Source organism: Mytilus trossulus, chromosome 14 (assembly GCF_036588685.1).
Source record: "Mytilus trossulus isolate FHL-02 chromosome 14, PNRI_Mtr1.1.1.hap1, whole genome shotgun sequence".
NCBI classification, from domain to species: Eukaryota; Metazoa; Mollusca; class Bivalvia; order Mytilida; family Mytilidae; genus Mytilus; species Mytilus trossulus.
Genome location: NC_086386.1, coordinates 22,177,490 through 22,193,529, shown reverse-complemented (window position 1 = coordinate 22,193,529; position 16,040 = coordinate 22,177,490). Strand labels below are relative to the sequence as shown.

Sequence of the window (16,040 nt, the reverse complement as noted above, 5' to 3'; positions counted from 1 at the left end):
AAGAAGTTATTGTCCTTTATAATCAAATTTTAACAATTTTTATAAAATTTGTAAATATTTACTAACATTAGATAGAGATAATTGTAAGCAGCAAGAATGTTCAGTAAAGTAAGATATACAAACACATCACAATCACCTAAACACAATTTTGTCATGAACTGTGTTTAACAAAATGTTTAATTCACATATACCAAGGTGAGCGACACAGGCTCTCTAGTTGACCATTTTTCGTAAATCTCAGTAATCTTTTACAAAAATCTTCTCCTCTGAAACTAATGTGCCAAATTAATCCAAACTTGGCCACAATAATCTTTGGGGTATTTAGTTTTAAAAATGTGTCCGGTGACCCGGCCATCCAACCAAGATGGCTGCCACAGCTAAAATAAGAACATAGGGGTAAAATGCAGTTTTTGGCTTATAACTCAAAAACCAAAGCATTAAGAGCAAATCTGACATCTGGATCAGACAACCCGTTGTTGGGTCGCTGCCCCTAAATTGGTCATTTTAAGGAAATTTTACTGTTTTTGGTTATTATCTTGAATATTATTATAGATAAAGATAAACTGTAAACAGCAATAATGTACAACAAAGTAAGTTTTACTAATAAATCAACCTGACCGAAATGGTCAATTGACTGTAAGGAGTTATTGCCCCTTACAGTCAATTTTTAATAATTTTCATAAAATTTGTAAATGTTTATTAACATTTTCTACTGAAACTACTGGGCCAAGATAGAGATAATTGTAAGCAGCAAGAATGTTCAGTAAAGTAAGATGTACAAACACATCACCATCACCAAAACACAATTTTGTCATGAATCCATCTTCTTCCTCTGTTTAATATTCACATAGACCAAGGTGAGCGACACTAGTTCATTATGTTAATATTTTCTTTGTGCCATTTTGGTTAAGGAAGCTGGAGTGTTTGGTTAAGTAACTGCTGATCCCCAGAAGGTAAACTAACAGTCCAAGTCATTTCAATACACAAAAGGGTTGAATCGGAGACTAGAAAATCTAGTAAATGCTTTCTACTAAGCACTTTTTTGGAGAGTGGGCAAGAATCTATCTGCTCTAAGGCAGAATATGATTGATGCATGAGTAGGATTACCTGTCTTCCTGCAAACTGGTACTTGGTGACATTAAAAATCGGTCTGAAAACAGGATACATATCAATTTTACATTTTAAATGTTTCATCAAAATATCATTTATGAATGTTGTTTCTTCACCAATCCATACCATGGCCCTACATGCAAGGAAGAACATACCAGAAGGTTGTATATATCTGTACATATATATTTATATGCATGTTATAACAACTTTACAAATATGTAAATTTTTGGGGACATAGATCAATTCAGAATATTTCTGAAATTTGTTCCTTTGCTGAATGCAGATGTTAACCCCTGCTTTTTATTTGAAATTTCTTATATTTACCCCCAAATACAAACGCATATTATTGAATACAAAAATATCTTAAGATTTGCAACTACACTTGATGTGTTTTTATTCATAACAATTTTTAAAATAAAATTTAACATTGGCTTCAATGAAAATGCCCATTGCGTACTTTGAGAAAGCCCATGGTTTATAATCAGGAAGTTATGTGCGCCCTCTACCGGTAAGAAAGTAAGGTAAATTACTCTGACCGGCTTTATCGGTCACACTGTCGCCAGAAGACTAGTATTTTATTGGATATTGTTATCAAGAATTATTTTTTCTTTTTCGATTGAAAATACTATTGTTTTTGCTCAAATTCAAGGTAAGATTTTGTCTTTTTATTTAATCAATTTAAAATCAATAGTTAAAACGTAAATTCCAATCATACCTACATGTATGATTGACCACAAATATGTAAGGTGTCCCAGTACATTATGAATGGTTATATTACTTATACGGAAGCAGCTTAATTTTATAATTTCTGTTTTATTCATTTTACACGTAGATTTTACCATTTCAAAAAACTTGATCGAGTTACACTGTAAAGTTGAAAACTGCTACCTGTAATTTTCACCTGTTCTCCAGGTAAATACATGAATAGGTAAATATGTAAACAATTACAATTGGAGATAAGCCTAATTACTGTCCGATAGCCTGATCAAGAACCATTTCAAATTTAATTTAGCCTGACTTTGACATTTAACCCTAGGAAAGTTGTTAAACTTATGTTTATGTGTGTGAAATTTAAAGGTGAGGCCACTCCCAGTTTTAATATGAATGAGATTTATTGTACTTTTTATCGGTAGTAAAATCAGTCGGTGTATTAAGTTAAGATTTACTCAAACACGTGGTCAAGATCATAAATCATTTCGCACCACCAGTTAGTAATTTAATAAATTAAAGGAATTATTTATTACTGTTATGCCGATACAATACTATGGACAATACTTATACAATACTATATTTTACATGTCTGGCTGCTGTTTCAATAATGATAGTCATAATAAGTATAATTATATTGATTTAAAATTAAGTTCGAACTTAGAACTTTAAAGGTAAAGTCATGACTTCGTTAAAAAAAAAGGGGGGGGGGGGGGGTACTCAGTGATTTAGCTAGCGCTCGTCACTTTCGTATTTTACGAAAAGGTTTTAGAAATGACGAAAATATTTCATATCAATTTCGTCACTTAAATTTGGAAAGTGTAAAAATATTTACACATCAAATTACTTGAATTCTACCTGTCTTTATGTTTCTGACAAGTTTATGACCCTCAGGTAATTAACGTTTACCAAAGGTGTTAAAAGTTGTGATGACAAGTAATCCGCCTATCGCCAATCAGATGGGTCGCTAATCCCTTAATTATCATTATAAAACCTCATAAATGACCATCATAATAATCTATTTAGGTTAAATCAGTCAGTCAGCATTTCATTTTAATCATTTCTCACAGTTCAGTCGAATTTTCGTCATTTGAACAAAATTGATAAACTTCCCGGACATTACAACTTTATTTTAATTTCAATATTTCCCTTACGATCATAATTTGCAGTTTGCTTGTCGTAGTTTCGTCATTTCAACGTATTTTCGTCGTACTTTATATAAATATTCATCAAAAACTTTCGACAACTTCGATTAAAAAGAATGAACTTTATTCAAAACGTAAATATTTTCACTTGCAAACAGGTGCTTCCTGTTCTATGTAGTGCGCATGCGTAAAAGATCGTAGATGAATCCGGTTTTATTCTGAAATTATAATTCAATTGTCACTTCCCGTTTTCATTTCATTTCGCTCCATTTCGTTTAAAAATCGAAAGTAAACATGATCTACAGTCTACAGTCATTAGAATCGTCACATTAAGTTCGGATGCAGATCCTTCTATCCAATAGTAAAGAAATTGATTCCAAATAGATATTAAAACGTATTTTCAAGGATATACATGATTGTGAAGTGAAAAAGTCGTTACAAGTTCATTTGTGCAGTGGTTAAAAAATAGAGGCACCCAACTTTTGTTGATAAGGGGTGTGCCCTGAAAATAACTGAAGTGATGTTTTGACCATATTACCAGATCCCTGTTCTTATCTTCATATCTTAGCATCACATCAGTCAATTCATTCAATATTGTCAATAACTGCCTACATTAGCAATCCTAAAGTCTTCAAAGATCCTAGACTAGTCCTTGAAGGACTTGGACATATATGTATAGCTAGTTTGATAAACATCCTAGATCCCTTGCTTTATAAAAAATTAAGGCTGATTTTTATCACGCGCAAAAGTGACTAAAGCCCTCAAAATCCTAGCTAAAACCCTGGGGGTACTTGAATGTGACAAACAATCCAGCATCTAGAGCAGGTCAGTTTCTTACCAATTATGGTTGTCTAACGAACAAGACCTATGAAAGTAAAAACGAAATGTCAATCTCTCATCAGTTTCGGTTTCTCTAAAGTTCCATTTCATTGCATTCAAGTTTAATGGATATAGGGAACTTAAAAAAGAACATTTTTGATATGCATAATTTAACTTAAAAAAAATTGTCAAAGATCTAGGTCTCGTTTGTCAATCCGGAAAGCTTACACAACAAAAGTTACACACCTTAAAACTTTCCCCAGGACATTTGAATTTATGGGGATAAATGACTGTTTACACATAAAATTTAAACAAACATAATAATACCTAACATTATATATCAAAGGTAAACATTGTCAAAACTTATACTGAGTCATCTAAACAGGTAGGTTATTAAAGACATCCAGTTATTACTCGATTAGGCTGACCATTGGCCATTTTTTAATTCATAGGGAATCTACTTTACTGGAAGCTTAAATTGCGTTTTCTCTTGCAGTTATTATGTGTATCACATATTTTGGTTATCGACTTCTTTACCGTTGACTTTGTTTTACTTTCTTGTTTTATGTGGGAGTTTTACAAAAACACAAAACGAAGTCACCACCAAGTACCTCCCGTTTTACAAGACCCATCCGGAGTACCCATCAAGAACCTCCTAATACTTGTCTTAATTTGACATATGAATTTAATTTTGTTTTGTATTCCAGTGACCCCTTTCATATGTTAACATAATTTAATCTTATCGGGTTCAAAGAACTTCTATTCATCCTTTTGTAAATACACATCTAACAGGACAAGCCATTGATCTTTCATAATATCAGAGCTTAGCTCCGTCGGACTGTTGCATGGTAGTTCAAATAATGTTCGATTATCGCTGCATAGATCATATAACTATCTACATGATCTAAACCATGAATTTATTTTCCATTTTCAATATGGATGTGTTTTTCTTTTGAAAAATCTCTTGATTTGAATAATGTTTTTCCATGTTTTCTGGTATAACATATATATATCTTTCAAAGTGACAAGGTTTTGAATTTATAATACAGTTATTTCGTGGAATTTGCTCATAATTTTGAATTGATATTTAAAATATTCGGAAAATTTGTTTTTAAGTTGGCGTGCATATACGATCATATACAAAGGTGATTGTGTCTGTGATCTGCATGATCGCGCAATTCAACTGAAAAGTACAACGGAATATGACTTGCCGCTTTACATTACTTTATGCACACAGTCATTATATGAAAGAGTTAAATACAAGAATTATAAACTTTTGTTTTGGACGAATACAAAAAAGCGGGTATGAGAAGCAACCCAACTACTAAAATAGTCAAAAGACAATTAAAAAAACCGGTCAACATACACATGATAATGTCTTCAACAACGTCGAAACAACTTGTTTGTAAAGATCAAAAGCCTCCCCTTAACGAAAAAGTTGTGAATAAATTTGATAGATCTGACATCCACACAAAATTCATTCTCCAATAACAATAGACAACACATGTGAGGATGTGGCTGGATTATAAGTAGCTTTTAGGCTCCATTAATGGACATTATTTTTTTCTGGTCTGTGTGTCCGTTCGTTCGTATGTCTGTCCGTCTGTATCGCTTCAGGTTAAAGTTTTGGTCGAAGTAGTTTTTGATAAGGTTGATGTCCAATCATCTTGAAACTTAGTACACATGTTTCCTATGATATGATCTTTCTAATTTGTATGCCGAATAAGAGTTTTCCCCAATTTCACTATACACTGAACATAGGAAATGATAGTGCGGATGGGCATATCTGTACTATGGACGCATTTTCATGATTCTTGTTTTCAGATTTGCTATGCTTTCAAAAGTTTGAATTTGCGCTCTAACCTAAAATCATGGATCATTTTCCTTCTTAAGACCAGAAATAAGTATCACAAAAGCACAAACAGCAAGTTTAATGCACTGATTTCTTAACCTGGTGGTGAAAATGAACGGGGATTGGATAGGACACAATAAGGGGATAGTCTTTACTGTAAGAAAAAAAAACATGGGGATGTTCAATACCCGACAGTCCATCCTTTGGATTATATCCCCGGGGCCTGCGTAGAACCTACTGCATGTTTAAAATATAAATTACAAATTTCTGGTTAGCAACTAGCATATTGTCTAGCTTCCGACGTCTTGCTACATGTAGCTTCATGAAAATAATTTGTTAACCACAATAAAAATATACCATCTGTTATTTGTATAAGGGAATTTCACAATTTTAAGTGAGAAATTAAAAAATGTTTGACAGTATTCCAAATTCCACTTGATGAATGTAAATTGAGAATATTAATTCCTAAGCAAGTACTTCAGGTCACGAATGGGTCAATACATCATATAGAGTTACTATTTATTGTACGCATTGTGAAAATATGTGGATTAGATAAAAGATGTTATTTTTACAGACCAACACAATACTGGGATAAATAACATGACAAGTTCATCTTTTTGTTATGTATTAAGAAAAACCCTTTGTTTAAATCATCATTCGACATGTCCGGGAATAAAAGCATTGCGGTTGTGTCAAAGTTGGGGGTTCTTGGTGTCATCTTTCCTTCTTCTTGTCTTCTCTTCCTGAATATGCACGAATTACAAATTGAAATAGGAAACAAGATATCTTCTACTGACTGGGTGGGATGACAAAGATTTTGATACAATATGGTATCAATCATTACTTTAGACAAAAATAAACCAGTACGATACAAAGCAGAACAATTGAAATATTTTCCACTGGACGTTCAGCAGAACCTGTCCTCTCTCCATATATTGAGCTCTCCATTTTCTCCCAACTGCTTCATTGGTCTCTTGGTAGCGTGCGTATCCCAAATGCGAGATTTAAATTGACCCATGACCAAGTTTAATCGAAGACTTAAAATTGGAACATCTGTATATTTGCTGCTTCTCTATACTAGTATACAGTCCGTTCTTAATTCGTATATAATCAGAATAACTTGTCCTGGTGACGGTTTCTTTTGTGAACTAGCTTAATTGTTCTGAAATAAAAAAAAAAAAAGGCTCTGTTTGTCGGTTAAGAACGAATCGGGGTTCATTTTAATATTATTCACATTAACATATTATTGCCTTTTTTAAACATTGTATTTGCCACTGGATGATAAACAGTCATGTATCTTTCCCTACATGCATATTTTCATTTTTTTTTCTCTATAGTAAAATGTTTTGAACTTATGACAAATACTACACTCGGTTTACGCCTCTCTTGAGTTGAATTTTCTATTATTTATTCGTGGCCTTCGAGAATTTCTGGGATAACATAGTTCATCCAAGTCATAGCCGGTATACTATTGCTATTATTTATGCTATTTGAACAGAAGACTGGATACTTTATTTTGCATTTTTACTTTTAAAATAGACAGAACAAACTAGAGGTTATTACGGTTCTACATTCCTAACTTCTCTCCTATTTCCCGCCCTCGCGAAGAACTTGTCTTAATACCCCTTGTATATATGTGTATGCGTATTTTGTCAACAGAGGGGTACAGAAAGACTTTCCTAGACCTATGCCGTCAACTTTAGACTCTTAATACTTGCCCTCTGTTTTCTCTTATAATCACCACATACCATCTACTTCAATAAGAAATTTTACTAGTAATTCAAGCACCCAGTATTTAAATTTGCATTCACTCGTGCAATACAACTGTACAAGTGTTGAATGAAAGTAAAGTTTTCACAACTTCATGTGAATAGACCTGCATATATATTTGTCATCTTACACCACGAAATTCCGACAAGAAGGTTCGTTTCTAGGTTTCAATCAGATTGCATATCAGAACTTACTATAATAAACATCTAATTAGGGTGATAACAATGACTTTGATATTAGTTAATAAGTCATTTTAATAAACATAAATCCACGTGTTGCGTCACACTTGATACTGTTGTCAAACTAAGGAGATTTTCGTATGCTGCTTGTCTACTATTAATATTATATGCTATGCCAAGGTTAAATGTCATGTCAAGGTTAATACTATTTATTTTTTCACGAATTCCCTCCTGGAAAGGCTATGCGGTGCTTAAATTATGAAAGTCTTGTACGAACAGTACGACTATTCTTTTCATTAGATGAAATAACACTTTATACAAATTAAAATTTCGTGCGTTCGGATTTTGAAAATTTTACAGTGGTACCATTAAAACGTTCAATAAGTGCTCTAGTCAATCCTCACTAGGACTGTACAGACTTTGATAGCATATATTTATCAAACTCTTTAGAGTTTTTTTTACTAGTACTGAAGATGTTAATTGTCATTTTGGGGGTAATTTCTGGATTTACATTTTTTTTACTTACGACTTTGCTAGTCATAACCGCGGGTCTAACAGTTCAACATCAGTGGTAACGACCCAGTGAAACGATTGAATCCTGATTTTTTTTTACCCCCAAAATGACAATTAACATCTTCAGTACTAGTAAAAAAAACTCTAAAGAGTTTGATAAATATATGCTATCAAAGTCTGTACAGTCCTAGTGAGGATTGACTAGAGCACTTATTGAACGTTTTAATGGTACCACTGTAAAATTAGCATGGAATCGAATTAGAATTTATGCATACTAATATATTAACATTAATTCAAAATTAAAACACCGTATGTCACACGGTGCGATTTTTTGTATGTCATTTTGTTTCTATAAATTAACTTATAAAATTTCACATTTTTGGGACGTGTTAAATCACACTTTTAACACATGTTATTTGAGATATTTCCCCGTCATGTTTTTTTTTGGGGTTGATAGATGAACAGGCTAATCTCTTAGTACATAAGCTAATATCAAATGGTAATGTAGCTATTATTTTAAGTTTCGTGTTGTTAAACAGTATTTACGTAAATTTATCAGATGACTTATTCAATGTTTTGTTTTGATATGTAGGAAAAGAATAAACCTTAAAGTAATGATTTTACACTGTTTTTAAAAATAAAAATACGAACTTCTACTAGATGACTCCAGATGGATAAATGAATCTTTAAAGTATATATTACTGAGACAGCAATAAAATACAACATAAAACAAACAAACAATAACCATAGAGGTAAACAAAACTTTTCAATGACAGACAAGTGCATGTCCAAGAAAATTATTTGAATTTAAAAGATCGCGAGACCATCCTGCAATAACGGTCGGAAATGGGACGTTGAGTCATCATAACACGTGGACCTATATCTTTAGAGACTTACAAAAAGAAAATTTCGTCACCATGAATAACAAAAATTGATGTAATAGCTTGTATACGAAGAAGATTTATTTCTCAAAATTCCCAGAAACCTATGATTGACCAGCAAGAATTCGTAAATTGTTGAAGCCTTCGCTTTGGCAACACCTTCGCAAATCATAATTCGCTAGTTTAATGGCACCAGCAAGTCACAAGAAGCCCATCAGACGTCGCAGTCAAACCTAAAGTTTGTTTTAGCCACAAGCAGAACATACAATACAGCAGCATTGTTATTCGTGCTGTAGGATAATTTTATATTTAACCGCAATAAAACTCGAGGACCATATCGACTTTTATCACATATAACTGCTTTAATTACGAGGGATCGTTCAATAAAATTCCAATAAAACAATCGCACATCCTGGCAATCACCAGTATTAATAGCAACTGCTTAATCTTGTTGTATTGATTACTAGTACATGGACATATAATTTATAAGATCCCGTTAGCGTTACTACTATATTCGACTTGTATTTCTTGATTAATCCTTTTGAAAAAACTACAGGAGGCGTTGACCAACAAAGATGGGAACATACGTATTAGAAATACCATGACAAATAGCAAAAACCAAATAAGTTTAGCGGTCTACAATATCAAGCAGTCAAAAATCTATAGCCAGCCAGAAATGTTTGCTACTGGACTATTGATCATATTGGGGCTTTTACATGTAGATCGTCCATCAAGCAATTGTGCATGTATTTCATTGCATATACGTACAGTAAACAAATTGAGACTATGGATGAATAGTAATGGACACGTTTGCTATGATCTGTATAGATGCCATTTGATTTGCACATACGGAAAAGAAAGATATACTGTAACGATATTAATGAAACAAAATCGCAGCACACGAATATGTTTAGCAAATGAACAGCGTTGTTATTGTTCTTTATCTAACAGTGAGTCACAGCCTTTAGCATGGAGCAAATACTCAGTGTCACATCTTATTACAATATAATAATACATGTATTAAGTGTCTTTTAAGACAACCCTCAAATAATCTTGATTCATCCGTGAATATTGCTAGATGTCCATCGCGCTATAACATACCCTTTTAGAAATACACGATGGTCTGGATGGGGTTAACAGAATAGACATTAATTTATCAAGAAAAAAGAACAATTGGCCAAGAAAAAGTTAAATCTAATAAAAAAAATAAAGAATCACGGGGTGCTGAAATATAAAGAGTTGAAAATAATTGGCAAAAAGTAAAGAATAGAGAAAAATACTGGTGAGGTGGCCTATTCTAATCAGGACTCACTTGTGTAAATACCCCCAATGCTCTAGTCTAACATTCACAATTCCAACCAGATATATGGACGATACATTAGTTTTGTACATAAATAAAGGTGATGTGATATTTAAATTTACCACTTCTTCGAGAATATGATCGTTGATATACGGTAAAGGACTATGATTTTCCACCTTCATTATTATTTTTCTGAATTATAAAATCATTCTATTGTAAGCTGTGTCATTTAAACTTTTAACTGGAGTAGATATTTGAGAAAGCTTTGTGTACAATTAAAAAGAAGTTTGGTTTGATAAATGATATAGGATGCGCATTAGACAAACATTTACTATAGATACATAGTTTTGTAGTATATTTAATACGTACCTTGAGATGAACAAAGTGGATTGTGTGAGAAAAGGGGTATTGTGATTTGATGAATGATATTGTTAAAGCCTTTTGTTTCTTGGATGACACTTTTTACAAAAAGATCTATATGACTGATTGCTTGATACTTGATTTACGTACACTAGCAAGTATTTCATGCATACTCAGCTAGGAAAAGGAAGAAAAAAATCAACAATATATAGAATGGACGTGGCTGCGTATTTATACATCCCTCACAACCAACAGAATGCCTAGTCCCAACCATAGCACTTGAGCTTTACTGGCAGACGAGCGACGTCTGTTTTATTTTGTATCGTTTTATTACTGCATTCATCCAAGCTGTCACGACCTTGTTCTTGCATTTAAAAAAATCACAGCTATACATACGATACGTATCGCGTTTTGTCATCTAGGAACCTCACAACTATTTAAGATTGGTCAACTAATTGTAGTTTTGTTCTAATCCGTTCTATATATAAACATATATATTTATGAAAATAGTTTTTTTTATGTTTTTTAGAATAAAAAATCAACGTGATGGCCTATAGACCTATGGCATATGGTCTGACGGGGGAGGTTCAACGAAAGGTTTGTATTGATAAATCTATAGTAATAAAATACATCTAAAACAATGAACTCTGCCTATCTATGTGTGTGTTTAATTTAAAAAATGTATAGTTGGGTTACTGTATCATTGCCACTACTATCTGTCATGTTTCATTTCAGTAAAATTCATGGACTTTGTAAACAAAAGATTTGAAATTCTTCAAAACAATTTTGCAATTAACCTGTCCTGAGAAAAAAGTTGCGGTTGAAAAAATAAAACAATAAGTTTTAGTGAATACGAAAAGAAAACAAGTAATCAAAGTAGTGGTTCCATTTTTAATGAAGCAAGGTCTTTTCTAAAGTTTTGTTAAATACAAAATCAAACAATCTATTTCAAATCATAGATATATAAACATCCTCCTACTTATTATTTTTGTTTTTTCTTCAAAAGGAAGTTTTTGTTCCTGTTCGAGATATCAGTTTTCTAGCTCTCTCCAAGTTGACATAATAAACGAAAGATATGATTAAACTTCAAACGATATAGATAAACGATATTTATACAAGCATGTCATCTTTTAAAAATGCACACTTTGCACAAGTATATAGACTTAAAGGAATACATGATATGTATGTAAATCCTCCGGATATTTCAGGTCAAATGCATGTTTTGGGTAGGTATGGTTTATGTTTTCTATTACATAACATACGATTTTTTTTGTTTATAGATTAAAGGAAAATATGATATAAATTTAGAACAAGAGGCCAGAATCTGGATTGAGGATGTCCTTCAATTAGAGTTAAAAGAGGTGACTTATTTTACGAATATAGACTTTTTTACATTTGTTATTTAAACAATGAATGACAGATAAGATTGAATATTATACATCGTAAAGTCAGTGTTGATGAACATTGAAAAAGATTGTTATTATTGATATGAACATTAGAAGATTAATAGGTCGAAAATGTTATTTGTTTAAAATTCAGTGTCAAATGTTATATGGATGTCCAGAAAAGGCTAATAGTCTTTGTTGGATATATAAATTGGGGAATATCAAATTAGTGATTTTTTATAAGATGTATTAATTTTGGGCTTTAACTTCAAAAATATTTCGAAAAATATAAAATAAAGAAAATGCATCTTAGCTTGATTTCAAATTTAGGATATGCAAGTTCTCACATTTTATAATATTTTATACACAGATAAAAATATAGAAAAATAAAATATATCTCTCTTAAATATAAAATCTTTTCAGAAAAGAATAGTAAGTCATATCATACACATTTCAATTTGCTAAAAGACAACAACACATATCTTACACATTATTATATTTAACATGTTTAGGTAAATTTTACTTCATTCATGTTTTTTTTAAATGTAAACAGGGAGCAGATCCAAATCAAGCGCTAGGCCAAAGTGAATTTCAACAATGTTTGAAAGATGGTAAAATATTATGTCAGTAAGTACGTTACAGTGTATCATAGATCTAAATTATGTTCAAAAATAATTAATTTTTATAAATATTTGTTCTGTTAAATAAATATAATTGACAAAGATAAAAACGTCAATATTGATTGCAAGGACAGATAAACAATATATTTTTCTTTTAATTATATCATTGTAAAAGTTGTTTAGATTTGAAGATCATTATCTTTTTCTGTTTGGTTTTCTTTTGAAAAAAGACAAGTGTACAATCTGTAATTTTATCTCCTAAGGGGAAGTAATCATGTTTGGAATTTAAAATTTGGGTCATCTCAAAGGTATTTTAGAAGGTGATTTGGAAAAAGTTTATTTTACTTTCCGAACTTGAAAAAAACATGTTAAGAACATGCTTAACTGTATCACTAAATAAAGAATAAAATTAAAAAGTTATAATAAAAGACACACTTATTTATATATGGTATTTTTTCTATTCTTTTTCAGATTAATAAATACATTAAGTCCAGGTGCTGTGAAAAAATTAAATGAAGGGAAAATGGCATTTAAAATGATGGAAAATATTTCAAACTTTTTAACAGCTATAGAAAAATATGGTGTCTCACGTCATGATTTATTTCAAACTGTAGATTTATATGAAGGACAAAATATGGTTCAAGTTGTTAATGCAATACATGCCTTAGGCAGAAAAGTAAGTATTTTTTATTTTGCCTACAAAAATTAAATGGTCAAAATCAATCATACTAAATGTGTTGTGTTTGAGTGTGTATAAAATGAGATGAGCAGTGTACCACGATGGAACAAAAAGGTTAAATCCCCGTAAAACACAAGGTGCAATACAATACAAATAGGTTTTCAAACAATCTGTCAATTTTATATCAATCAACCTGGAGCTTAAAATTGGTTTAAATAAAATTTTCCGAGATATTTTACTGAAGTTTGTTTTGAATAAGCCTTCATCAGATATGCTGAGTTTGGTTGATTATTTTTTGCTTAACATTCAGTGGCAAACAATTCGTGAATATTCAGGATGAGTGAAACGTTTCTAGATCAAAACATGAATACGAATAACTGAAATTGCAGGTTCAAAATGTAGGTCAGGCAAATTTCATTCAACATTGACCTCATTTCATGGATCAGTGATCAAGGTTAATTTTCAAAGTCATGTATGTACTTAGATTTTGTAAGCAATAGTTCAACCGTATTTGAAATTAAATCAGAATTAGCCTGATAAAAACTCCTCAAAGAAACATGGATGCTCAGTATTTTTTACATCACAATTTATTTTGTTTCCAACTTCAGCATGTTCAAAGAATACATGAAAGATAACTACTTGATATAAATTACATCAGGAATATAACAGTTGTTATTCCATCCGTTTGATGTGTATGAGCTAAATTTGATTTTGCCATTTGGTATTAAAGGGACTTTTCAATTTGAATTTTCTTTTGAGTTCGGTATTTTTGTGATTTTACTTTTTTTTTTATTAACATTTCAGGCCCAGAAAAACGGTTACACAGGACCAGTATTAGGTGTTAAAGAAGCAGAATCAAATCCTAGAAATTTTTCTGAAGAGAAAATGAAAGCAGGACAAACTGTGATAGGACTTCAAGCAGGAACAAATAAAGTAGCCTCACAAGCTGGCATGAATTTTGGAAAATCTCGGTCAATTATTGACTAATTGATTAGTATAAATGTTAACTAAAAAGCTGCTTTGACAATGTGCAGAAAAATCACCTGCTAATGGAAGTTTGTTTTATTTGCCTACCCCAGTTTTAATTGAGTGCTACAAAAGCATTTGATCACTAAGTTAATAAATCTTTGTTTAAGCAATGAACAAAAAGTATTTAATCAAAATGATTTGCTGGTCTTTAAATTTTATATTCAAGATACGATTTGGAACCTACAAAAGAAATATATTTAAAGCATTTATTGCAAGTGCATTTTTACCCCACTTATACAAAAACAAATGAGGATTATGATTGATATTACGAATTATGAATCAAATAACAATAACTCTATTTACATTATTTTAAAAATGTTTTTAACTATTACAATTTTCCATAGACTGAGTTTCATCTATTAAAACCAACAATTCTGTTGCTTCTCCAGTCTTTTAAACCATCATGTAATAATGCTGTTCCATTCAATGAAATTTTTTTTTTAACGCTGTAAATGTTACTGTTATTGATCTGTCTTGTATCTTCATGATGTAAGAGTTGTTATAGCTATTGTTTTTGAATAACATGTTCTGCTTTTAATTTAACTGTACACATACTATTATGGTCTCTAAATTCCATTTTACTAAATAACTGTTTCTGTTGCTTTTGATTTAGAAAATCATTTCTTCTAGAGTTTCTGTGTAGTAAGCAATCTTTTCCAAAAGTAGATATTTTACTCCTGGTTGCATTTTTGTGTGTGTGAACATGTTCATTAGTCTATGAAACTTTTGTAATTCAAGGGGAGATAATTGCTATATTGTATTATCTGTCTTGATTACATATTTGCATCAATCAGCTTTTACAAGTATATAGAATCTCAAATTAAAAATCTCAGATGCATGTTTGCAAGATGGTTACAATACACAGTTACTGTACTTTAATGTAAAAAAGATTTATCGTTTTTATCTGAATATTGAGATATTGCACATTTACACATTGAAGTAGAAAAAAAACATTTTCAGTTTTTTTTTGTTTTTTTTGTGTGTGGTTTTTTTTTAAAGTTTAAGATAAAATTGAGAATGGAAATGGGGAATGTGTCAAAGAGACAACAACCCGACCAAAATAAAAAAATACAACAGCAGAGCAATACAACAATTGCTAAAGTATAAGATAAAAGTTTTATTTTTTTCATTTTTGTTGCATTTAGATTGATTTTTTTTTTTATAAACTTTAATTGAAAAAAATCATTGACGTAAAGTTCCTGGAAAACTATTAAAATTGGAATGCATTGATTTAAAATTTTTGACAGCTGAAAAAGTGTTAATGTAAACGAATGTCTGAACCTTACCATTTATCATGCAGTCATTATTTTGTTGATATTCACAGGTTAAGCTCTTTCTGTGTGTGATATTTCACTAAGGATGCATTTTTATTCATGAATATATTTTAAATATACAATTTTAATTTAGATGACCACGAATTTACATGGGTCATTTAAGGAAATATTATAGAGGCAAGTTTTATATGCACATTCTTAATGATCATTAAAAGAAAATATTGATACATATAATTCATTAGTGATAATAAATGGAAATGTATTTTTAAGGCTTAAACAGAGAATTAACATATATTAACAGGGAAAACATTAAATTGTCCTTTTTACACTAAGACATTTGATTACATGTATTAGAAATTATCGATGTGAATAATGAATGCTAAAGTTGAAATCCACACAAGATTTTTTACATTGTA

General features: G+C 31.1%; 1 protein-coding gene across 2 annotated transcripts; it reads left to right on the top strand.

The window, feature by feature from the left end:
* Positions 1-1,630: 1,630 nt before the first annotated feature.
* Positions 1,631-15,345, top strand: LOC134697227 (muscle-specific protein 20-like). 2 transcript variants are annotated; one of them, XM_063559367.1, is made up of 6 exons: positions 1,631-1,759; positions 11,167-11,234; positions 11,918-11,998; positions 12,576-12,649; positions 13,114-13,318; positions 14,126-15,345. In XM_063559367.1, exons 2-6 carry the CDS (start codon positions 11,184-11,186, stop codon positions 14,306-14,308), a joined length of 594 nt encoding a protein of 197 aa, XP_063415437.1. In that variant the 5' UTR covers positions 1,631-1,759; positions 11,167-11,183; the 3' UTR covers positions 14,309-15,345. The 2 variants fall into 2 exon arrangements, with proteins under 2 accessions (XP_063415437.1, XP_063415438.1); XM_063559368.1 differs by lacking the exon at positions 1,631-1,759 and adding an exon at positions 2,167-2,187.
* The last annotated feature ends 695 nt before the right edge of the window (positions 15,346-16,040 follow it).